At 37.4% G+C, this 18,509-nt stretch overlaps 1 protein-coding gene across 1 annotated transcript; it reads right to left on the bottom strand.

The window, feature by feature from the left end:
- Nucleotides 1-16,428: 16,428 nt before the first annotated feature.
- Nucleotides 16,429-17,663, bottom strand: LOC119798841 (cocaine- and amphetamine-regulated transcript protein). The gene is made up of 3 exons (XM_038308486.1): nucleotides 17,397-17,663; nucleotides 17,063-17,146; nucleotides 16,429-16,967 (listed from the first exon to the last, which is right to left on the bottom strand). Exons 1-3 carry the CDS (start codon nucleotides 17,589-17,591, stop codon nucleotides 16,860-16,862), a joined length of 387 nt encoding a protein of 128 aa, XP_038164414.1. The 5' UTR covers nucleotides 17,592-17,663; the 3' UTR covers nucleotides 16,429-16,859.
- Between the last annotated feature and the right edge of the window lie 846 nt (nucleotides 17,664-18,509).

The raw sequence follows: 18,509 nt of genomic DNA, 5'->3' as shown, positions 1-18,509 counted from the left end.
TTTATGCATAACATCCTCCTCCACCAGAGCAGCTGTTTATGTAAGCAGGACGCCTTCTGGCCTCATCAGCAAAGCTGACCAGAATAGAGTCACAGATGTGCACTGTGTGTGTTTCACCCTTTATTAGTCAATGTGGGTTGAATGAGATCTGCTTGTCACTTCCGATGTTGTTGTGTTGTGGCGCATTTGTAGTTCAGAGAGTGGCTCTTTATTTCTATGATGTTGCACTGATCTGAACTCTGAATGCAGATTTATAGAATCTTTCCACAGGCTGCAGACCTATGTGTCATAAAGTTACCCATATATGTGAAATTGATGGACAATGATGGGCAAAGTTTTTACAAATCAAAATCTAAAAACAATGGCACTCAGATCCCTTTACTTTGATACTCATCCCAAAAAATTAGGAAGACACCTAATTAGGTGGAAGACACCTAATTAGTGAACATATGAATATGGTAGAGTGGAAAGATGCCACTATGTGTATGGGACAAGCCAAGATAGAGAAAATGCAAATACGATTTTGCTTATATTTTCTTTCCATTTAAGAAATAAAACTTTTTTATCACACTTTACAATGGTGTTGGTCTTACTTATAAAACATATAAAACACATTGTTTTTGTAGTTTTTTTGGTTTTGTTTATAAAGCGTTTAGAAGGTAAAGGTTGAATAAGTATAAATATTAATGGGAGTCGATGTTAAGTTTGTAGATTAACCACTAGAGAGCGGCAGTGTTCAAATAAAGTTTGGACATGTTCAAATTCTCAGTCTAAAAATAATGTTTGCATGTTCAAGTTGTACACAAGAATTTTTTTTATTTTTTTTAAGCTGTTGGGAACAGTGCAACATATTTGTGTCAAATTTTTATTATTCTAATTTTTTCTTATATTGACTGGCTATTTCAAACCTTACTGTGTGGTTTAATAAAAAGATAAGTGCAAATTTTCTTGCTTTTCTTACTTATTTTTACTATTTCTCTTTATTCACATATGAGCTCAAAATTATTTCCGCTCTTGTGGACCTCATGTATTATCTCTGGTATATAATGATGATCAAATCACACAGTTTTCTGTTTGTCTCCTCCTGTTTCCATAGCTGCCACCACTGTCTATTTGCAATGTCCAAGCTTCAATAACCTTGCAGCTGATTTAGAGGCAAGATCATGCTGTAGGTTGTTGTGCTGTCCAATTAAGGGGCAGCACAACAGCCTACAGCATGACAATGCCTCCACCTGGGTTTACAGCTGGCACAATGTTCCTAAGTTTTAAGTTTAAGGGGAGTGGTGGCCTAGTGGTTTGGGGCATAGAGCTTGGCATCCAGAGGTTCTTAGACTGCTCCCCTAAGGCTCCCTGAGCAAAGACCCTTAACCCCACATTGCTCCCCAGGTGCTGCACAATGGCAGCCCACTGCTCCCCAAGGGGATGGGCTACATGCAGAGAGTTAATTTCGTTGCTCTGTAATTGTGAAAGTGTAATGTAATTAAGTAATTAAGTGTAAAAAATTTAAGTGTAAATCTCACTTCAAGTAGGAAGTTTCTTGTCATTGTTCTAAAAAAGATCAACATTTGTTAAGTTCAAACTTAAGACTTCCCTTTAGGATGAGTTTGGCTTGTAGCTGAGGTTTCACTTTGTGGAATGAAACTGATGTTCTGCATTAAAGTTGGTCATTCTAATTTGTTTTTTCCTAACGATCCTTTAAACCTTGTCTGTTAGGTTTGATAGAATATATGAAAATGACCACAGCTAAATGTTCTAAGGGGGAAATTATTGCAGCAAAACTTTTTTTATAAAGTAAGGTCACATTAAGTCCCTGGAGTGACCTTGATCAAAATGTATCCATTAGGCTTAAATGTCAGGCTGAAAGCAGAAAATGTGAGGAGAGGTCAAACATCCATAATGATGAATGCAAACACATCAGTGCTTGCATACATTATACTTTATATGTAAAATCTGACATCATCTCTCCATGACAGTCTAAGTGATTGGATTCAAGGATTCTTTTTTTTTTTTTTAAGTCCAAGTATGCAGGTTTTTTTCCAAGCCTGAAATTAGGAGAAAAAAAAAAAAAAAAAGAATGGGATACCTGTTTGACTTAAGCTTCGAAAAAAAATCAAATTTAACCAGAAAAATGAGTTTTAGTCTTAGAGATTTAACTTTATAAACCTTCTGATTTAACATAGTTCTAAGGAAAAGTCTAGAAGAAGAAATGACAACAATTCTGAACTGAACTGTCTTCTGCTTGAATTGAATAAACTGTCCTCTACGTTTAATATGCGTGCTGTGGATGAGTCAGCTCCTTTGAAGAAGGAAATGCAGCTTAACATGTTCTTCTACAACGGCCTAATTAGTGCTCAAGTATGCTAATACATTTATTTCATGTAACTCATTGCATCTTAGTCCACTCATTATTTTTATATATATATTTATTTATGCACTGTAAAAATGGTTTTAGTTGCAGTATTTTCATATCTTTATATTGGCTAAATTCACTTAATCTTCTGATTCACAAAACAAATCGTACTAAATAAATATAGGAGCACAATCAACTTCATACCCCATTTTCACACTTTTTAGTCTTAATATAATCTTCCACCAAAAACAAGCAGGAAAGACTGAGCAATGTTTTCTCATTTTTTTTAAAGGCGTTCTGGAGCTGATTGACAGTTATGTTTACCCTTTCACCTGCATGCAAGCATCTATTTTTCACTCAAACTGTAAAAAACTAATAATCTTGGTATTAAAAAATTGGACAGTATTTTTTATATATATATAAATGTAGAGGATTGCTGATCTTTGGATATACTTTTTACTGTAGCTGTGTGTTACCAGCAGTGCTGGGCTATCAGAATCAGATACATCTTGCCCTTATTTTCAGCCGCATGGGTGATTTTTTCACTTTACACAGACTTACACTGGAACTAATTGCATGGAAAACATGTCTTTTTTATATCAATATTGGCGTCTTTTTTAACGGACATGTAAGCATCTATACTTTGCTTTAAGAGATTATTTCTAAACTGTGTTGGAATTTCAAAAGCAAGCATTTTTTCTTTATACTTAATCACATACATACAGATGAATCTTCCTGCATCTTCGCTGCATCTCTTTCTGAAGTAGCTGCATGTCACAAACACTGCTGGACTGCGAAAACCCTTTTTTCCTTATTCATCAAAATAATCCTCTAACTTGAAGCCAATTTAACCTCCAAAATAACTTGTTCACCAAAAAGAGTCTTAGTGGTACCAAACTTTTCAATTCATGACTGATGGGACCACTGTGCTCACTGGGACCTTTAAAGCAACATAAATGTTTCTGGTTCCTCCCCAAGATTCCTGCCTTTAGGCAATCCTCTCTCAGAGGTCAGTATCCCTCTGACTTCCTGCTTGGTGTTTGTGCTTTGATATTCTTCCTTAACTACTGAACCCTATATTGACAGCGGTGCACCTTTCCTAATCATGTCCAGTTATCTGAATGAACTACAAGTATACTCCATTTAAGCCATGAAAACCTCTTAACATGGACTTCATCTCAATGTTGAGCTTCATGGTAAAGACTGTGAATACTTTGGTAAAGGGGATTTTTCAGTTTCCCGTCTTAAATAAATTGGCAACAATTTCCCCAAAACATTTTTCATATTGTCATATTGTGGTATGGTGTGTAGCCTTTCAACGAGAGAGATTAATGTACAACCATTAAATAAATAGAATAGGGTTGTAACACAACTAAATGTGGAAAATGTGGCCTTCTGTGAATACTCTCTGGAAGTATTATTGAGATGATTGGTAATAATTGTCATAAACTGTCAGCAAATCAATGTAAGACCTTTTTCTGCAAGTGCTATGAAAATTAAAAAGACAGATATGATGTAAGTAGGTGTGCCCATGCACCTGGTCCAGCAAACAAACTCCTTTGGATTTTAGTTTAAATCAAATTTAACAGTTACAATGAAACATACATTAATGAATGGCACAAGGGGGAAAAAAAATCACTAAATCAAATTCAGCATGTTTACATGTGTTAAGATGTTATAAATCAGCCTCCCTGCCAGAAGCATTGCCGACTGTTAATATATCGAGCACTTGCCAGCCAGCATCATTCACAGAGAGAGCTCTCTATTTCAGACTGAATCGTTTGTCTCCTGCTTTGTGTCTCCATCAATCACTCTCTCAATCATTGTGTGTCTCTTTCTCTCCGTCAGCCTCTTCCTGGTTCTGTCAACATCGCCATCTGTCATTCTGTCGAATTATCAAACACAGACAAACGTCCTCCCTGATAGGCAATCGCCGCAGGTTAGAGGAGACCCGACGTGGGTGGGGAGAAACTCTCTTGTCCGTATATACAATCTCTATTGGAATCAGCTGTAATTCTCCTGAGAATCAATAACGAATCCTTGCTGTCAGGAAAAAAGTATTGCACTAAGAAAATAAGATAAACACTCTTTTCCCCAGCCAGCCACAAAGAAAGTTTTCAACATTTGAGCTGTTAACTTGTTCATTCAGTTTTGTGCATTCCAGTTTGAAGATAAATATAGACTGTACAGATATAAGGATTAAGATTTTTCACACTCTTCATCACTTTCTCCTACAAAAAACTAATAATTCTAAAAAAAAAAAAAAAAAAAAATATGGTTTTATTTCCCTTCCAAAAAATGACAAGAAACTAATATGGTCTTGACGTGGTACATTTTTTATCCCTTTTGAAGAGAAAGTTGGAAAAATAACCCGTAATGCTATATTGTCTGCAATTTTAGCATTGAGAATATTCATTTTCAGGAATATTTTGGCAGTAATTTATATCTCTATGTTTTTAAATATGCTTCACCTGCAGAAATGCCTACTTATTTTAAATAATGTAACATGATTACACTACTTGTCTCTTTATAAATTAATTGGTTACATGACTACAAAAGCTACAATATCCACAAGGAGCTGTTCTGTAATGCCTGCAGGATGTTTGTGATTAAATTAGATGTCCACAGATGGTCATTTCAACCCTTGACATGGTTTGTTCCCATCAGGATTGTCTTGATGACCTCAACGTGTGTGGGAGGGGCAAATAATGTTCTTAGAGCACAGATTTATTTTTAACTCTTTTATTTGCAAATGCACTTGGTTTAAGCAGAAAGATATATGGTTTTATCATTAATTATCAGGCATTTACATTTTCCAGGTGTAGAGCTCACATAGCGAATGCAGAAAAACATGAAAAATGTCTTCCCATTTATTATGTTATATTTCTATGCAAATTCTACAGTTTTTCTTTAGATAAACAAACCTATCTGTATCTGTATATGCAGTAGATGAGTTCCAAGCCAGATGAAAGAGAGCTCATACAGTTAGTCTTAGAGAAACAGGAATAAGCAGAAAAACAGGCCAATCTCAATAATATAAACAAAGTTTCATGATCTCAGCACTGACGTCTAGTCGGATTACTAATTTCTCTCACCTGCTTAGCTCTGCCCAGTTCTCAATCCCGCTTATCTGATCCACCTGTTTTAGTCTCTATCTAACCAGCCCTCTGACCAGTCATCAGTGCAAGATTATTTTCGAGCTGATTGATGAGGGTTATTCTAACGTACCTGTGTTCTGACTGCCTGATCCTGACTCTTTCTGCCTCTTGACCTCTGAGCCTGCCTGTTACTTTCTGATCTGTTTGTCTGACTTGTCTTCTGATTTCTGCCAGATCCCTGCCTGTTTGTGCACCGTACCTGGAAATGTGAACAGACTCTTTTCTGAATTCTCCCCCGGCACCTCTCTGTACCTCTGACCTCCTGGCTCTGACAACGGAGCATGTCACCAACATCTGAAACATTTGACTTTGCTTACCCTCTGGATTATCTTGCCTACCTTCGTCTGCTCGGTCGGGATCTCCTGCCTGTCCTCAAACCACCAGTGTCTGGAACACGCGTAGGAAGCTGACGGGCTAGAATCAACCTCACCCTCTGGATTCGGACTAGACTATACGACCAGGTTAGTGACTCACATGTTCATTATCATCCACCCTCAGAAAGATGTGGTCATTAGCCTGTTGTCTCCTCCTGCAGAGGTTCCGTCCTTAGACGCTGCTCACTTCGGTTTAGTTTTCAATAAATGTGCACGCTGCAACCACAAAACTGGTTATGAACCCTGGATCAAAGCATGATACATGGCTTGTTAAAAGAATAAGAGATTACAGCACAAGTTTCCATTAGTTTACTTTTAGTTCAAGTGATTTGGCCCTCTAAAACCTAATAAAAAAAACTTGTTTTTCACAAGATTTGATATATGTGAGATGCATGCTTTGGCCATGGCGAGGGTTCTGCTTTGGAAGAAATGAGATGTTATACATTTCAGACAAAATGTTTTGTCCACATTAAAACATTCCCCTTTTTTATAAATAAATGTGTGCTGAAGCTTGTGATAGAGTATAAATTCATGTATCTCTTTGTCTGTAAACTATTTGAATACATAGTTTTTAGCATTTCTACTATAGAAGTTATATAACATTTCATGATTAATATGGATAAATAAGAAGTCTTAAATGTCATTAGAAAATGACAAAATCTGACTTAATTTTTTCACGTGTCCTTTTTACTTCTCCAATGGTTGTCCAAATATGTGCTTTAAAGGGGAACACCGGTTTTCTTACATTGGCCCCACGTCATCCGCGCGCGCAGGCTACCATTCATTCATCCTGTCCGCTGAACTGCTGCTAGTTTTACTCACATGCCTGGAAGATGTCTAGTGCTACTACCACAGATGATCTCGCTCTCGAAATAGAATTGAACGATCAGGATTAGCTAGCCGAATGAATAGAAGGGGTAGAGCGCAGCCGCCTGTGGCGCTATGTGATGTGCTGAAGTACTCTCCTGTTTTTTTGAACATATTCATCCAAATACATATTTTAAATACATTTAAAAATTCCAAATGATACTGTAAAAAAAGTATTGGTCCAATTGATTTACAGTTTGTTGGATTTTATTTTATGCACTGCATAGATTTTCTTGAGTGCTGAGAATACGCGAGCAGTGCGCAATTATGCAGTCATGCAGCTTAGAGGTAACATGGACTCACACATGATGGAACCATTAGTAAACCTGTAGGTTGAGAGAAGTGCTCTGTTAGGAACAATCACATCTCTGATATAAGATGGAGCTTGGCCATTTAAGGCTTTATATATGAGAAGGAGGATTTTAAATTCTATTCTTGATTTAACAGGAAGCCAATGAAGAGAAACGAGGATGGGAGATATACAACAGAAAAACATGAGAACTAACATAAATCTAGAAATTACAACAAAACTGGAATTGAACCAATAAAACTAGAAAACAAGGAGCAAAGTAAACAACAAAAGAACCAAGACCATGACATTGACTAATAGGCTCCTTTTTCAGAGACACTGCATTCAGAAGCAGAAAGTTAAGGGTTAAGAGGGTTTTCTATGTCTTCAAGACATGCCTGTAATCTATGTAATGGGTTAGCTTCATCTGGATTTATAGACAGATATAGCGGAGTATCATTAGCATAACCATGGGAATCAATCTCATGCTTCCTAATAATTTGACCAAGTGGAGCATATAGTAAAGAGAATTGGCCCCAGCACTGATCCCTGTGGAAATCCACAGGTAACCCTGGAGCAAGATTTATCATCGGGCTTGGATTTCCCTACAGTACCTCTTTGAATCTCTGATGTTCTGGCCTGGACTCCTGTTTACCTCATTGACACCGGCTTTGGCTTTTTGGAAACTTCTGCTTTCCTTCGTCTGCTTGCTTCTGCTTGTTAGCCAGTTCAGTAGCCTTCTTGGCATCAGCTCCTGGAATTCTCTGATGGGCATCCGCCGCCTGCTGTGGGAAATAATTCAGCTGGATTCCACTCCCTCCTCTGGCCTCTGATTGAACTTTAAAACCAGGTTAGTGACTCACATGCTCGTAATTGTCCTCCGTCAGATTTATGTGGTCAGTAACCTGAGTCTTGCCCTCTACATAGATTCCATTCTTTTTTGTCCTAGATGCTGGGTCGCAGATTGAACTTGTTATCAATAAACACTATTGTAAATTAAATGTCTGCCTGCCTGAACATGGTTGGAACTGGATCTAACATAAATAGAAGGCTTAGATGAAGATAATAGTTTTACTAACTTTGAAAGTTCAAATGGATCAAAGCAGTCTAAACCCGGTTCAGATTCTAAGGCTACCTCAGATGCTGCCTCACCTTCCACAGATAATTATAGTTAGAGGAGTGCTAATGATCTTATTTTTAATAGAATCAATCTTATTTATTGCTAAGAGCAGGTGGGATGGACAGTTCAACAGAGCTATGGCTCTGGGGAAGTTTGGCAACTGTATTAAAAAGAAATCTAGGATTATATGTTATCCTCCTCTATTGATGAAGAGAAATATGCTGCTCTTGATTTACGAAGGATCATTTTATACAGCATTAAACTGTTTTCCAGACTAGGTAGGATTCCTGTGGGCATGTAGAGTGCCATTTATCCCTACTATCATAGCATTTTGCCTCAAAGTGCAAGCCCTGCATGAAACTGGGGAGCAAGGTTTCTATTTTTAAAGTTTTTATTTATGTTGTCTAAGGCAGTACGTAGGGAACTAGCAACCCCATCAACAAATCATTAACTTGTGAATGGGAATTAATGAAATGTTTGTCCTCTGTAGTATTTTACAGCGATACAGAGGAGATAGAAAGTGGAACAGGTTTTTTAAAATGTATAACTACATATCAGGGGCTGAAACTTAGTCTTCATCCCCTCTTACATAATTTAGGTACTCAAACTTCGCCATGTTAAAGCAAGGATTCTTGGACAGGTAAAAGTATGACGTGCAAACATCTGATATGCAGCAGGTTTTTTCTGTGTGCAGCACAAAAACATTTGTTGCCAGAGCAATCTCTGAACGAATCCGGTGTAATTCTCATAGGAATTAAGAGAAAAGCCTCTCTGTCACCTGAAAATATTGCTTTTCAAGAAGGAAGACAAACAGTCCAATTTACAGCCTGGCAACAGTAGAGACTGTTAGTGAATCATTCCTATATAAGAGCTCCTTATTTCCTTATATGTGACTGTTTCACCTTAAACAGTATGTGTACATTTTAAAGATTAATTTGTGAGTTATTTATAGATTTCATTATGTCTTCATCTAACTTATAAGTTTAAAGTTATGTGATCATATGAGATGAAACGTCCATCTCATTGGCCTAGTGTTTAGGACAAATTTAATGAGCAGAAGATGGGAAATGTTCTTGGAACACTTTGTAATGCCTCATTAGACATCATTATTGGCACATAAAAAAAGATAAATCTTAAAACACCAACAGCTTTTAATGAGTCATAGTGTCTCATATGCTGCTAGTTAAAAGTGTTGAGGACAGCCATGTTTGGGGGCAAAAATGGCAAATATCCAAATTATAATGATTCAGCTGTTTTTGATGCACGTCGACTTGATTGTGAAGATCAGATTGGGGGAAACAGAATATTGAAGCAATGAAGGCCTTACTTTTCCATGAAGCATTTAGACATGTTTAACTAAGTGTAAATAATGAAATTAGTGATGGTTGAATTTCCTTGAGCTGTTTCAGCTTCAGGGTTTTCAGTAAACTGGCCGACTGTGACATTGTTAGTGTCTCATTTTTAGCCATTACAATGCATCAGGGGTTCTGTTGTTCTGGAGAAGCAGTTGAGTTTCTTTATGTGAAAAAACCTAAAGAATATATTGTAAAAATAAAGTTGTTTTACAATCAATGACAATAAAGCTGATTTTCAAAGAATTTCTTTTTCTTTTTTCTTTTAAATCAGTCAAGGTTAGAGACATATAAAGAAGGCAAAGTCTTCAATCTGGAGTATAAGTACCCCTGGTGACGTGAGCCAAAACTGAAACAACTATCAAAGCACTTGCTGCAGAGTGTTTATAAGTTTTGACATTTTGATCTTATTGTGAAAGTGCTTAATTTATGCAATTATACCTATAAAATATTTTTGGGAATCTAACCATAACCCTAATGTGTTGCTGGCTGATTAGCTAATAGCATCTTCCCAGAAAAGGAAAGAAAGACGTCTAAAGTTCTCCTTTATCCATCGGATGTGAGCATTTACATTAATGTAGCTGCTTATTCTTCAGCAAAGGGGTACCGAGCTGGGTGGATGAAAACCACTTGTTTTCAACCAGGTCCTGACTAATGGGGACCCCAATCTTAAATTTTTGTTCATGCAGTTCATTTCAGATTGTTTGCTTTTGTTTCTACCCCTGCTTTTTAAAACCTGGCCACAGATTGAAAATGTTCATATGGACCCGTGGCCACTTCATTATAACTCTAAACATTAAACTCAGTATCCTGCATTTCTTACGTGTTTTCTGCCTCCAAACTCAAATGAATTTGTGATTAATGACTGCTGAGAAGGTCATGCAGTCATTAAATTCAGGTGTACTGGAGTAGAAAGACATGCTGGTGAAGGTTCTCAGTCATCTAGGTTATTGTCATTCCAAAAAAATTAAAAACAATCCACTGGACCTAGTTTCCAAGTTTGAAGACGTTTAGCTTCCCATCCGGGCTGCTTTTTCAATTCAAAAGGAACAGTGTTGAGTTTGAGGTTTTATACGGTAGCCCAAAAAAGCTTTGTTTATGTTTTGAAAACATGCAAATTGGAACAGACGAAGGGGTCCACCCGTTTGGAGTGGGGGTCAATTGGCTTCTTTTGTTAGAGTGCAATACCCCATACCTATCTAAGGGCCGGATCTATCAAAGGGTTTGCGTGTATAAAAACGTGAGCTATTTCACTGCGCACGCTAAAAAATGTACAAACTGATCTATCAACAGCGTGCTAAAAGGATTTGGTCTTTAAAACGTGCTAAATAGCGCCTCTTATCCATTTAGTACCTTTTCTGCAATGAATATGCAATATGGGGCGTTTACACGCAAAAGTGCGTCTTGTGGGAGGAGAACATGTAAATATATTAATTTAGCACTTGCAAAGTGATTTATCAAACCTGAAAGCAATTTTGCTAACGGTATCTGACTCTATATTTAACACGTTTCAAAAGAAGGTGCAAATGGTCTGTATGCGTAATTGCGCACACATGGCAGCGGTTATTGTCGCAAGAAGGAGACATGGAAATGAAGCAAGGAGACGCAGAGAACGCATTTTTTCACTCCGTGTGAATATTTTTGCAATGAAGGAGGAAATGATCATCAAAACATATCGTTTATCCAGCATTGACATTTTGGAGCTGTTGGGGGAACTCCGAATGGATTTGGAGCAAGGCACAAGGAGGACTCACGCAATACCCCGGATATCACAAAACTCCTTGCAACATTGCACTTTTTTGCATCTGGGATCTCCCTATCTCGTTTTTCAGAAGTGCTGTACAACGTTCTAAATGCCATGTCGCCCTGACTACCGGAGAACCCCGACCTCTGCGCCTGTGGAGCAACATGCCAATGCTGCAGGGATGAATACGCGCAATAATCTCATCCACAGTCACTTCTTGTGAGCCATTTGGTATGTGCATTTTTCTACAGGCCAATACAAAACACCTGTTTTTGTTTTTTTTACTGCAGTGAAGTAGAAATTCAGCCACATACCACCTTAGGGAATAAAGGTTGCCAAAGTTTATATATATATATATATATATATATATATATATATATATATATATATATATATATATATATATATATATATATATATATATATATATATATATATATATATATATATATATATATATATATAATTTTTTGGAGGGGGTGGGGGTGTCACTGTAAGATTAAAATTTCTTAAAGCTGCAGTCTGTAACATTGAGAAGAGAGCAGACTTCGACTGAAAATTTGAAGAAAAACAGGTTTCACGCCACTCCCCCACCCTCTCTGCTTCACTCATGCCCCACCTCCAAGCTCCACCCCTCTCACAGCACCTGCGCTGCTACCGCATGCGACTAGAAGCGTCCAAGCAGCGTACGCGGCATGGAGTGTGAACCGGTAAGAGCGATAACACTCACCTCCAAGCAGCTAGATGCTGGTTATACCGGTTTGCCGTGTAAGCAGTCGTCGGCAGGGGCAGTAAGGGCAGTTTCTCTTTCGCTGGTGGCTGTTGCTCCGCCATGACTTCCACGCGCGTCCTCCTGACTGCGTCAGCCGGGCGCTGCGGCAGGTTAAGCGTTGAGGGGGGGGGGGGCGGGATTCAGCGTGTGTGAGCTGTGATTGACACTCCATCAGACGCTCCTCTGGCTGTGATTGGTTGTTTTGGCTCGTCCCGAATTATTCTTTCCAGATTGAAATACAGGCAGTATGGGGGACCAATTGGAGCAGTTTTTTTCACAGGTTACATATCACATGTACTGCTGTCTGGGCATAGGGACAGTTTTAGCCAATATGACAAAAAAGTGATTTTTAAAAACTTACAGACTTCAGCTTTAATGCAGTAGTTTGCACAAACTACAAACTACTTTGCCGCAAACCACCAAACGCGCAAAAACATCATTTAAATAGGGCGTCTCCAACAGTTTTGCACCTGCCGCCAGTTACGCAATCGCTCTTGTTAAATCACCCGCAAACCATGGTTCAGCCCCTCGCGCAAAATTCCAGTTTGCGAGCGCAAATTATTGCACGCAAAATTGGATCTTGATAAATCCGGCCCTAAGTGTCTGAAAGGTCGGTCGTTAAAGGGGATTTTTGGCCTGGCTTATTAGATGAGGTTCTCAACTCTCCTGTACAGGCGGTGGGGCTGCAAAGATAGCGGGAAGGGATTAACTCAATAGCTGCATTGTACGTTTTTGAAAGCCAGCCCCTCTGTTTAAAGTTAGTTTTTCTTCCCTAATATAGATGGCTTCCTTCACGCCGCTCTCAAACCACCTATTTGCTTTATCCTATTTTCTTGATTTATAGTAGAAAAACATCTTAAACAAGTACAATAGTGGTTCCTGAAGTTTTAAGAAACCCTGTTAGAAGATTCACAGATCATCAAAAAATGATCTGTTGTAAAAAATGTTGTTCTGTTCTTGTGAATTTTTACTTTTTCATCTCTTTATTTCTGTTATTTTCCACTTATTCTGACCCTTTTTTTCTCTATATTTCTCTTTTAAAAAATGTTGCTTTTATTCATCCCAGCATAAATTTTTTACCTCTGTTTTCCTAATTTTCCTAAATTGCGTATTCATTTTCATAACATTGCGGTCAACTCTTGCTGATGTTAACTATTAGTTCTCTCTCATATGAAGCAGTTGGTACGCGTTTTAAGAAGTTGAAAAGTTGTCTAATCTGACCAAAACAATGTCTTCCTTCCATCTGTTTGCTGTTTTCCCCTGTTGTAAAGAACATGCAGGACTATGCATGGCTTTATTTCAATGACAGCTCTATTCTAGACACCCTTCTACTGTATATTTACACATTGACTAATCAGTTGTGTTTTTAAGGAGGTTGGTTACAGCTGCATTTAGAATTGTGAAGAATTATGAGGGTAATAAAGCTGGAATCTCTATTAGGTAAAAGGATAAAGGGTAGAGCAAGGTTAAAAATATAACAGTAATAAAATAATAATTTAGCTAGGTCCCTTAATTTACTGAAGAGAATATTTCAGGCACCTCTTGAAAATATTTTATGATCTTTATTCTTAAATGGAAAATAGACTCAGAATTGTAGCTTTTAGCCAGAATAAAAAAAAAGTCTTATAATCCATTAGCTATGTCTTTTGGAATTTTCATGATGGTAATGCATCTTTAAACAAATGTTATTTAATATATGTTGTAAATGTTGCTTACCCCTTAAACATGTTGCCATAAAATCCCAATAAATACATTGTTTTGCTGTTTAAACTTAGGAAATGTCAAATGCTTTCTAAATGCTGTTGAACGGAAACATTTGGTATATTTTATCTGAAGCATTGCACTTTTCTGTGTCAGTCAGATAAACATAGTTAGGAGTGCAGCCAGCATCAACACTGAACTGATGCTCTGTTGGTTTAATGTTTGTTATTCTCCTCTACTGTTTGAAAAATCAGCTGCGGTTCAGCGGTTTTGGAGCCAACACTATAAATAGAGATTAAGGTTTGAAGCCAGGGTGTGGCTTGGCTCGTCAGAGGTTTTGGGGAGTAGAGCAAGGTGAGTGTGATTAGAACAGCTGCAGCTTTTAATTAATCAGGCTCCCTCTGCTGATGCTGGCTGCCATTAAAAACACATAAAGCGCATAGAGAACAGTAGAACATTCTCCAAAACAGTATCTGATGTGTTTAATGTAGTTTTACATGACATATGAATGGCTTTTATCAATGTTAATATAGAATCAATTCATGCTTAACATAGTAAAATATACAACATTTTGTGTGTCACACTGTTAACATAAGAAAAAAGATAAGAAATTGAAAATAGATATATAAAAAAACTTAATAGGAAATGGCAGGACTTACTTTTCAGGAGTCTTAAATTAGCTCTTATTTCTTCTTGGTACATGAAGAGTTTTTGTTTTTTCATTTTTTTCTGGTTTTGCACATATTTTCAGTGTAACAGCAGATCATTTTCAGCTTAAATTCAAGGGCTCAGTGCTGCTCTGGTAAAATGTTGGGCTGTTTCATGTTATATTGTCACAGAGTTGTCTCCAAATGCTTAATTAAATATATGAAATACCTATGCTAATAGAGCTTAGCAGAAACTTTGAGTGTAGATGTATAATCTTTCTTGAATAATCTATTGAACTTTACTTGCTTCTTTTAATGCCAAATTTTCTCTTTATAATACCAATAAGTATCCAAGGCTCTCCCTTCTAAGCTGCCTCATTCATGGTTCTGTCAGCCTTCCAACCAAGCTGCATCTCCACTTTGACTTCATGCAGCTCCGTTATTTCTTAATTTTCCAGAGTACCACCAGTATCCAGACCCTTGGGGTAAGATGTATCCTAAATATATCATCATCAGTAAAACTCAGCTTTAGATCTTCTGCTGGGATCTGAGCTTCAAAATTGTATATTAATCAATGTCAATAAATTCTATTATTTACTGTATTTTGGAATGATAATTACTGTGATAAAGAAAGAACAATACCAGTAGTCCAAGAATGAATTCCTAAGGGCAGTCTTTTAAGGATTTCTGACTTTTTTAGAGTTAAAATTACTCCGAGATACAAATGATTTCCTTTCTTTTTTGAAACACAGTGATTCCAAAAACACAATGAGCTGAAAAAGATCCCCCGAAGGATGAGGCTTATCTGAGCTCATATTACGATGAAGCTGAGGTTTCATCGTAATATTTCCACATCCATATTTCATTTCCACAGACAACCATCATCATTATACTGTCAGTTTACCTTTACCTCCTTTCAGTTGAAGCGTCTTACAAAGTGTTCATACTCCTTGAATATTTGCACATCCTTTTAGGTTTAAATAACTAACTTTATTGCAATTTTTGGAGATTTCATGCATTAAAGTTTCCCAAACATTAATTGTATTAACCCCTGATTAAAATCCAATCTAGCCTCTTTAAAAGCTATCTTTTTAGGCATTAGAGTCCAGATTTGTTTAATATAGTTTATATGAAGACATTAGAGACAATAAAACACAACTAAAGAGTCTGGTGGGACGGGGAATGCTCCCACAGATGAACGTAACTCTATCTGCCTTGTGCATTCATATCAAATTCTGTACATCAGTGTATAAGTGTCTACAAAGACATTGGTGGGTGTTTTAAGTTTGCTTCAAGCCTAATGTCAAATTTAAGGTAAAGGTGCTTGCATTAGATAAGAACTGAGCTATGTCCACAATGTTATAACATCATGCTGTTGTGATGCTTTCTTCATCAGGAACAAATATGATGGGAAGATAGATTAAAGTTAAACACAAGGTAATCCTGGAGGGAAAAAAAACTTTGTAAATTCTGACTATATCAAGACTAAAAGTGGGGGGGAAATCCAAACCTAGATCCAGATGAAAATAACTGCTGCTTACAGATGCTCTCTCTTTCTAATGTGGAGAAATTTAAGCTGCTTTGAAAAGAAAAATTAAGAAATGTTTCAATGTCATGTAGAAAACTACAAGAAACATACTGAAACAGACTTTTGGCTGTAATAGAAGCACACTGTGATTCTACAAAGTACTGACTTGGCAGGGATGAATAATTTTAATTAACCACAGATCGAATATAGCTTGTTTTTCTGTGTTTTATTTGAGACTTTTCCAAATAACTGTCGTCATCAGCCTACAGCTGTCCCCAGTGGAAATGAAAGTATAGGTTCAGAGACTCTGGCTCGGTGACAGCCTGACTGATACTCTCTGGCTCCTATCTGCTTCCTCTAAGGCAGAACTGGATTTAATTTTGAACCCTCCTCTGATATTTTATTTCATTTTTCTGACCTGGAGACTCAACACCACCTTCTGCACATTACTAGTCATTCACTGATTCCGACACCAGGAATTCTGATTGTTCTCTAAGATTCTGAAAGAATACAGCCACTGCTCTGCTTTACAAAACAACAGGATTCACTGTTTATTATCATGAGACAAACACAAGACATTTGACTGAAACAAAACAAGTTTAAAACACAGCAGATGAAGGATATATGTTCCCATAATATTGCTGGTTTTACTTTACAGTGTGTTTATGGTCCCTCAGGTGAATTTATTGATGTTAAAGTGGATCTGAATATTTATTTACAGAAACTACAACACCACCATCCTCTTGAGAACCTAACAGTGATGCTTTCTGTAGAATGATGTGAAATGTTTTACTCTTAATAATAAAACTTCTACAGTTCTTTGTAATTTTAGAGTCACTAGCTGCGCTGAGCTGTGCAGTTAAGAAAAATCTGAGCCTAATAACAAAGTGATTCAGAGTGAATTTCCTCTTCATTTTGCTCCTGTTTTTTCAAAGCTACATTCAGATCCGGAGAGGCTCATAAGCACTTCAGCAGGAAGAAGTTGCAGAAAGCTCCCCGGGGACAGTCGCACATCTTCCCGATTCGTGCGCCTTTCCTCACCGCGCACTGCTCTCCAACATCACACTGAGGCGAGAGGGGGAAAAAAAAGTTTGATTACATTTACAAATAAACAAATACAAAAGTTTTGCTAAATTTTAGAGGTGTTATTTTGCATCTACCGTTGGGACTTGGCCAAATTTCTTTTCCCATGAAGGAAGTCGCTTTGCCTGCAGCTTTTCAAGAACTTCTTGGAGAGCGCCAAGCTGAGGTTAAACAGAAAGTCAAGTTGCAAAGTCATTCATGTTATAATTTCATAAATAAATAAAAATAGCAGTCAAAAATATTTTTGTTTTGCAAAAGCACAAATACAGAATTCCATATTTTTATACTTTAAACTTTTTTTTATTATTATTTTAGTTTGGCTCAAACTAGAGTCTCGGTGCAGGAGTCTTGAGGAAAAACAGTAGAATTTCAAGCAAGATTCTGAATATTTTTGCATTTGGAGTTACTCACCAGCTGCTTCTCACTGGTCAGGTTTGGTCCTTTTGGGTAGAAATCCCGTAGTGCTCTGGGGCTCAGCTCCTCCTCGGACTCTGCGTCCAGAAGTCCCTGCGCCCCGGCAGTGCCACTGGAGAGCAGCAGCAGCGCGCAGATGAGCGCTCCGCTCAGCAGACTGGAGCTCTGCATGGTCTGGATTTGTGACAACATGTGGCCCTTTCCCCCGATCTCAAATACTCAGCTCCTCCGCAACAAACACCTTTTTATGTGAAATGCACCATCTGCTTGCTCCACCTTATTCTTTGATTTTTTTTTTCACCCCCCCTCTTTTTGTCATGCGTAACAGGCGCCTTGGGTGAGTCATCCCGTAAAAGTTGCTGGGCAAAATATGCTCAAAGAAGTCAACAATAACAGCAACTCCGCTTGAGGCTGTTACTCGTAGCAATTGATTACTTTTGTGATCAATTGCAGTATAGTAAATCAGAAAACAATTGACATTTATTAACTGTTTATCAGATGATAAACTATTACACCTTGTTTTTGCTTGCTCTTGCTCTAAAATTTCTTGTGGAAGCATTTTATGAATAAATGACTTTAAAATCCCCACCAGTGACATGTTTTAGTTAAGTATCACATCAGATTATGGACTTTATCATTGTAGGTCATTAAAGTATGGAACCTTTTTACTATTTCCGGAAAAAAATGATCTGAAGTGTCCTGACTTTAATCTCTGAGCCATGCCATCGTTGTCAAAATGATCACAAAACACCCAAATTTTAGTTTAAAAGTCTATATCCTTCTATGTTCAATCAGATTTTAAACAGACCTTTAAAAAATCTCTCAAGCTTGAAATTAGTCCTTTGAGCCTTGAACACCTTAGAAAGTCACTGAAAGAGCAACAGCAGAGAAGAGCTCTGGATATAAGCAGCAGTCACATTGATATAAAAGCTCAGATACCACATAACTCAAGAGTTATGGGTGCGTCAGAGTTCAGGTCTACACATAAAACTGAGAAAACATGTAAAGGTGTAAATAAGCTTGAAGCAACTTTGATAAAAACAAAACAATTACATAAACATACTCAAAACACCTTTCATTCTTTGTTCACCTTTATCTAAGTGCTGGCTT

Source organism: Cyprinodon tularosa, unplaced genomic scaffold (genome assembly GCF_016077235.1).
Source record: "Cyprinodon tularosa strain WSP-4 unplaced genomic scaffold, ASM1607723v1 ctg638, whole genome shotgun sequence".
In the NCBI taxonomy this organism is placed as follows: Eukaryota; Metazoa; Chordata; class Actinopteri; order Cyprinodontiformes; family Cyprinodontidae; genus Cyprinodon; species Cyprinodon tularosa.
This window is presented reverse-complemented; position numbering and strand designations above follow the sequence as displayed.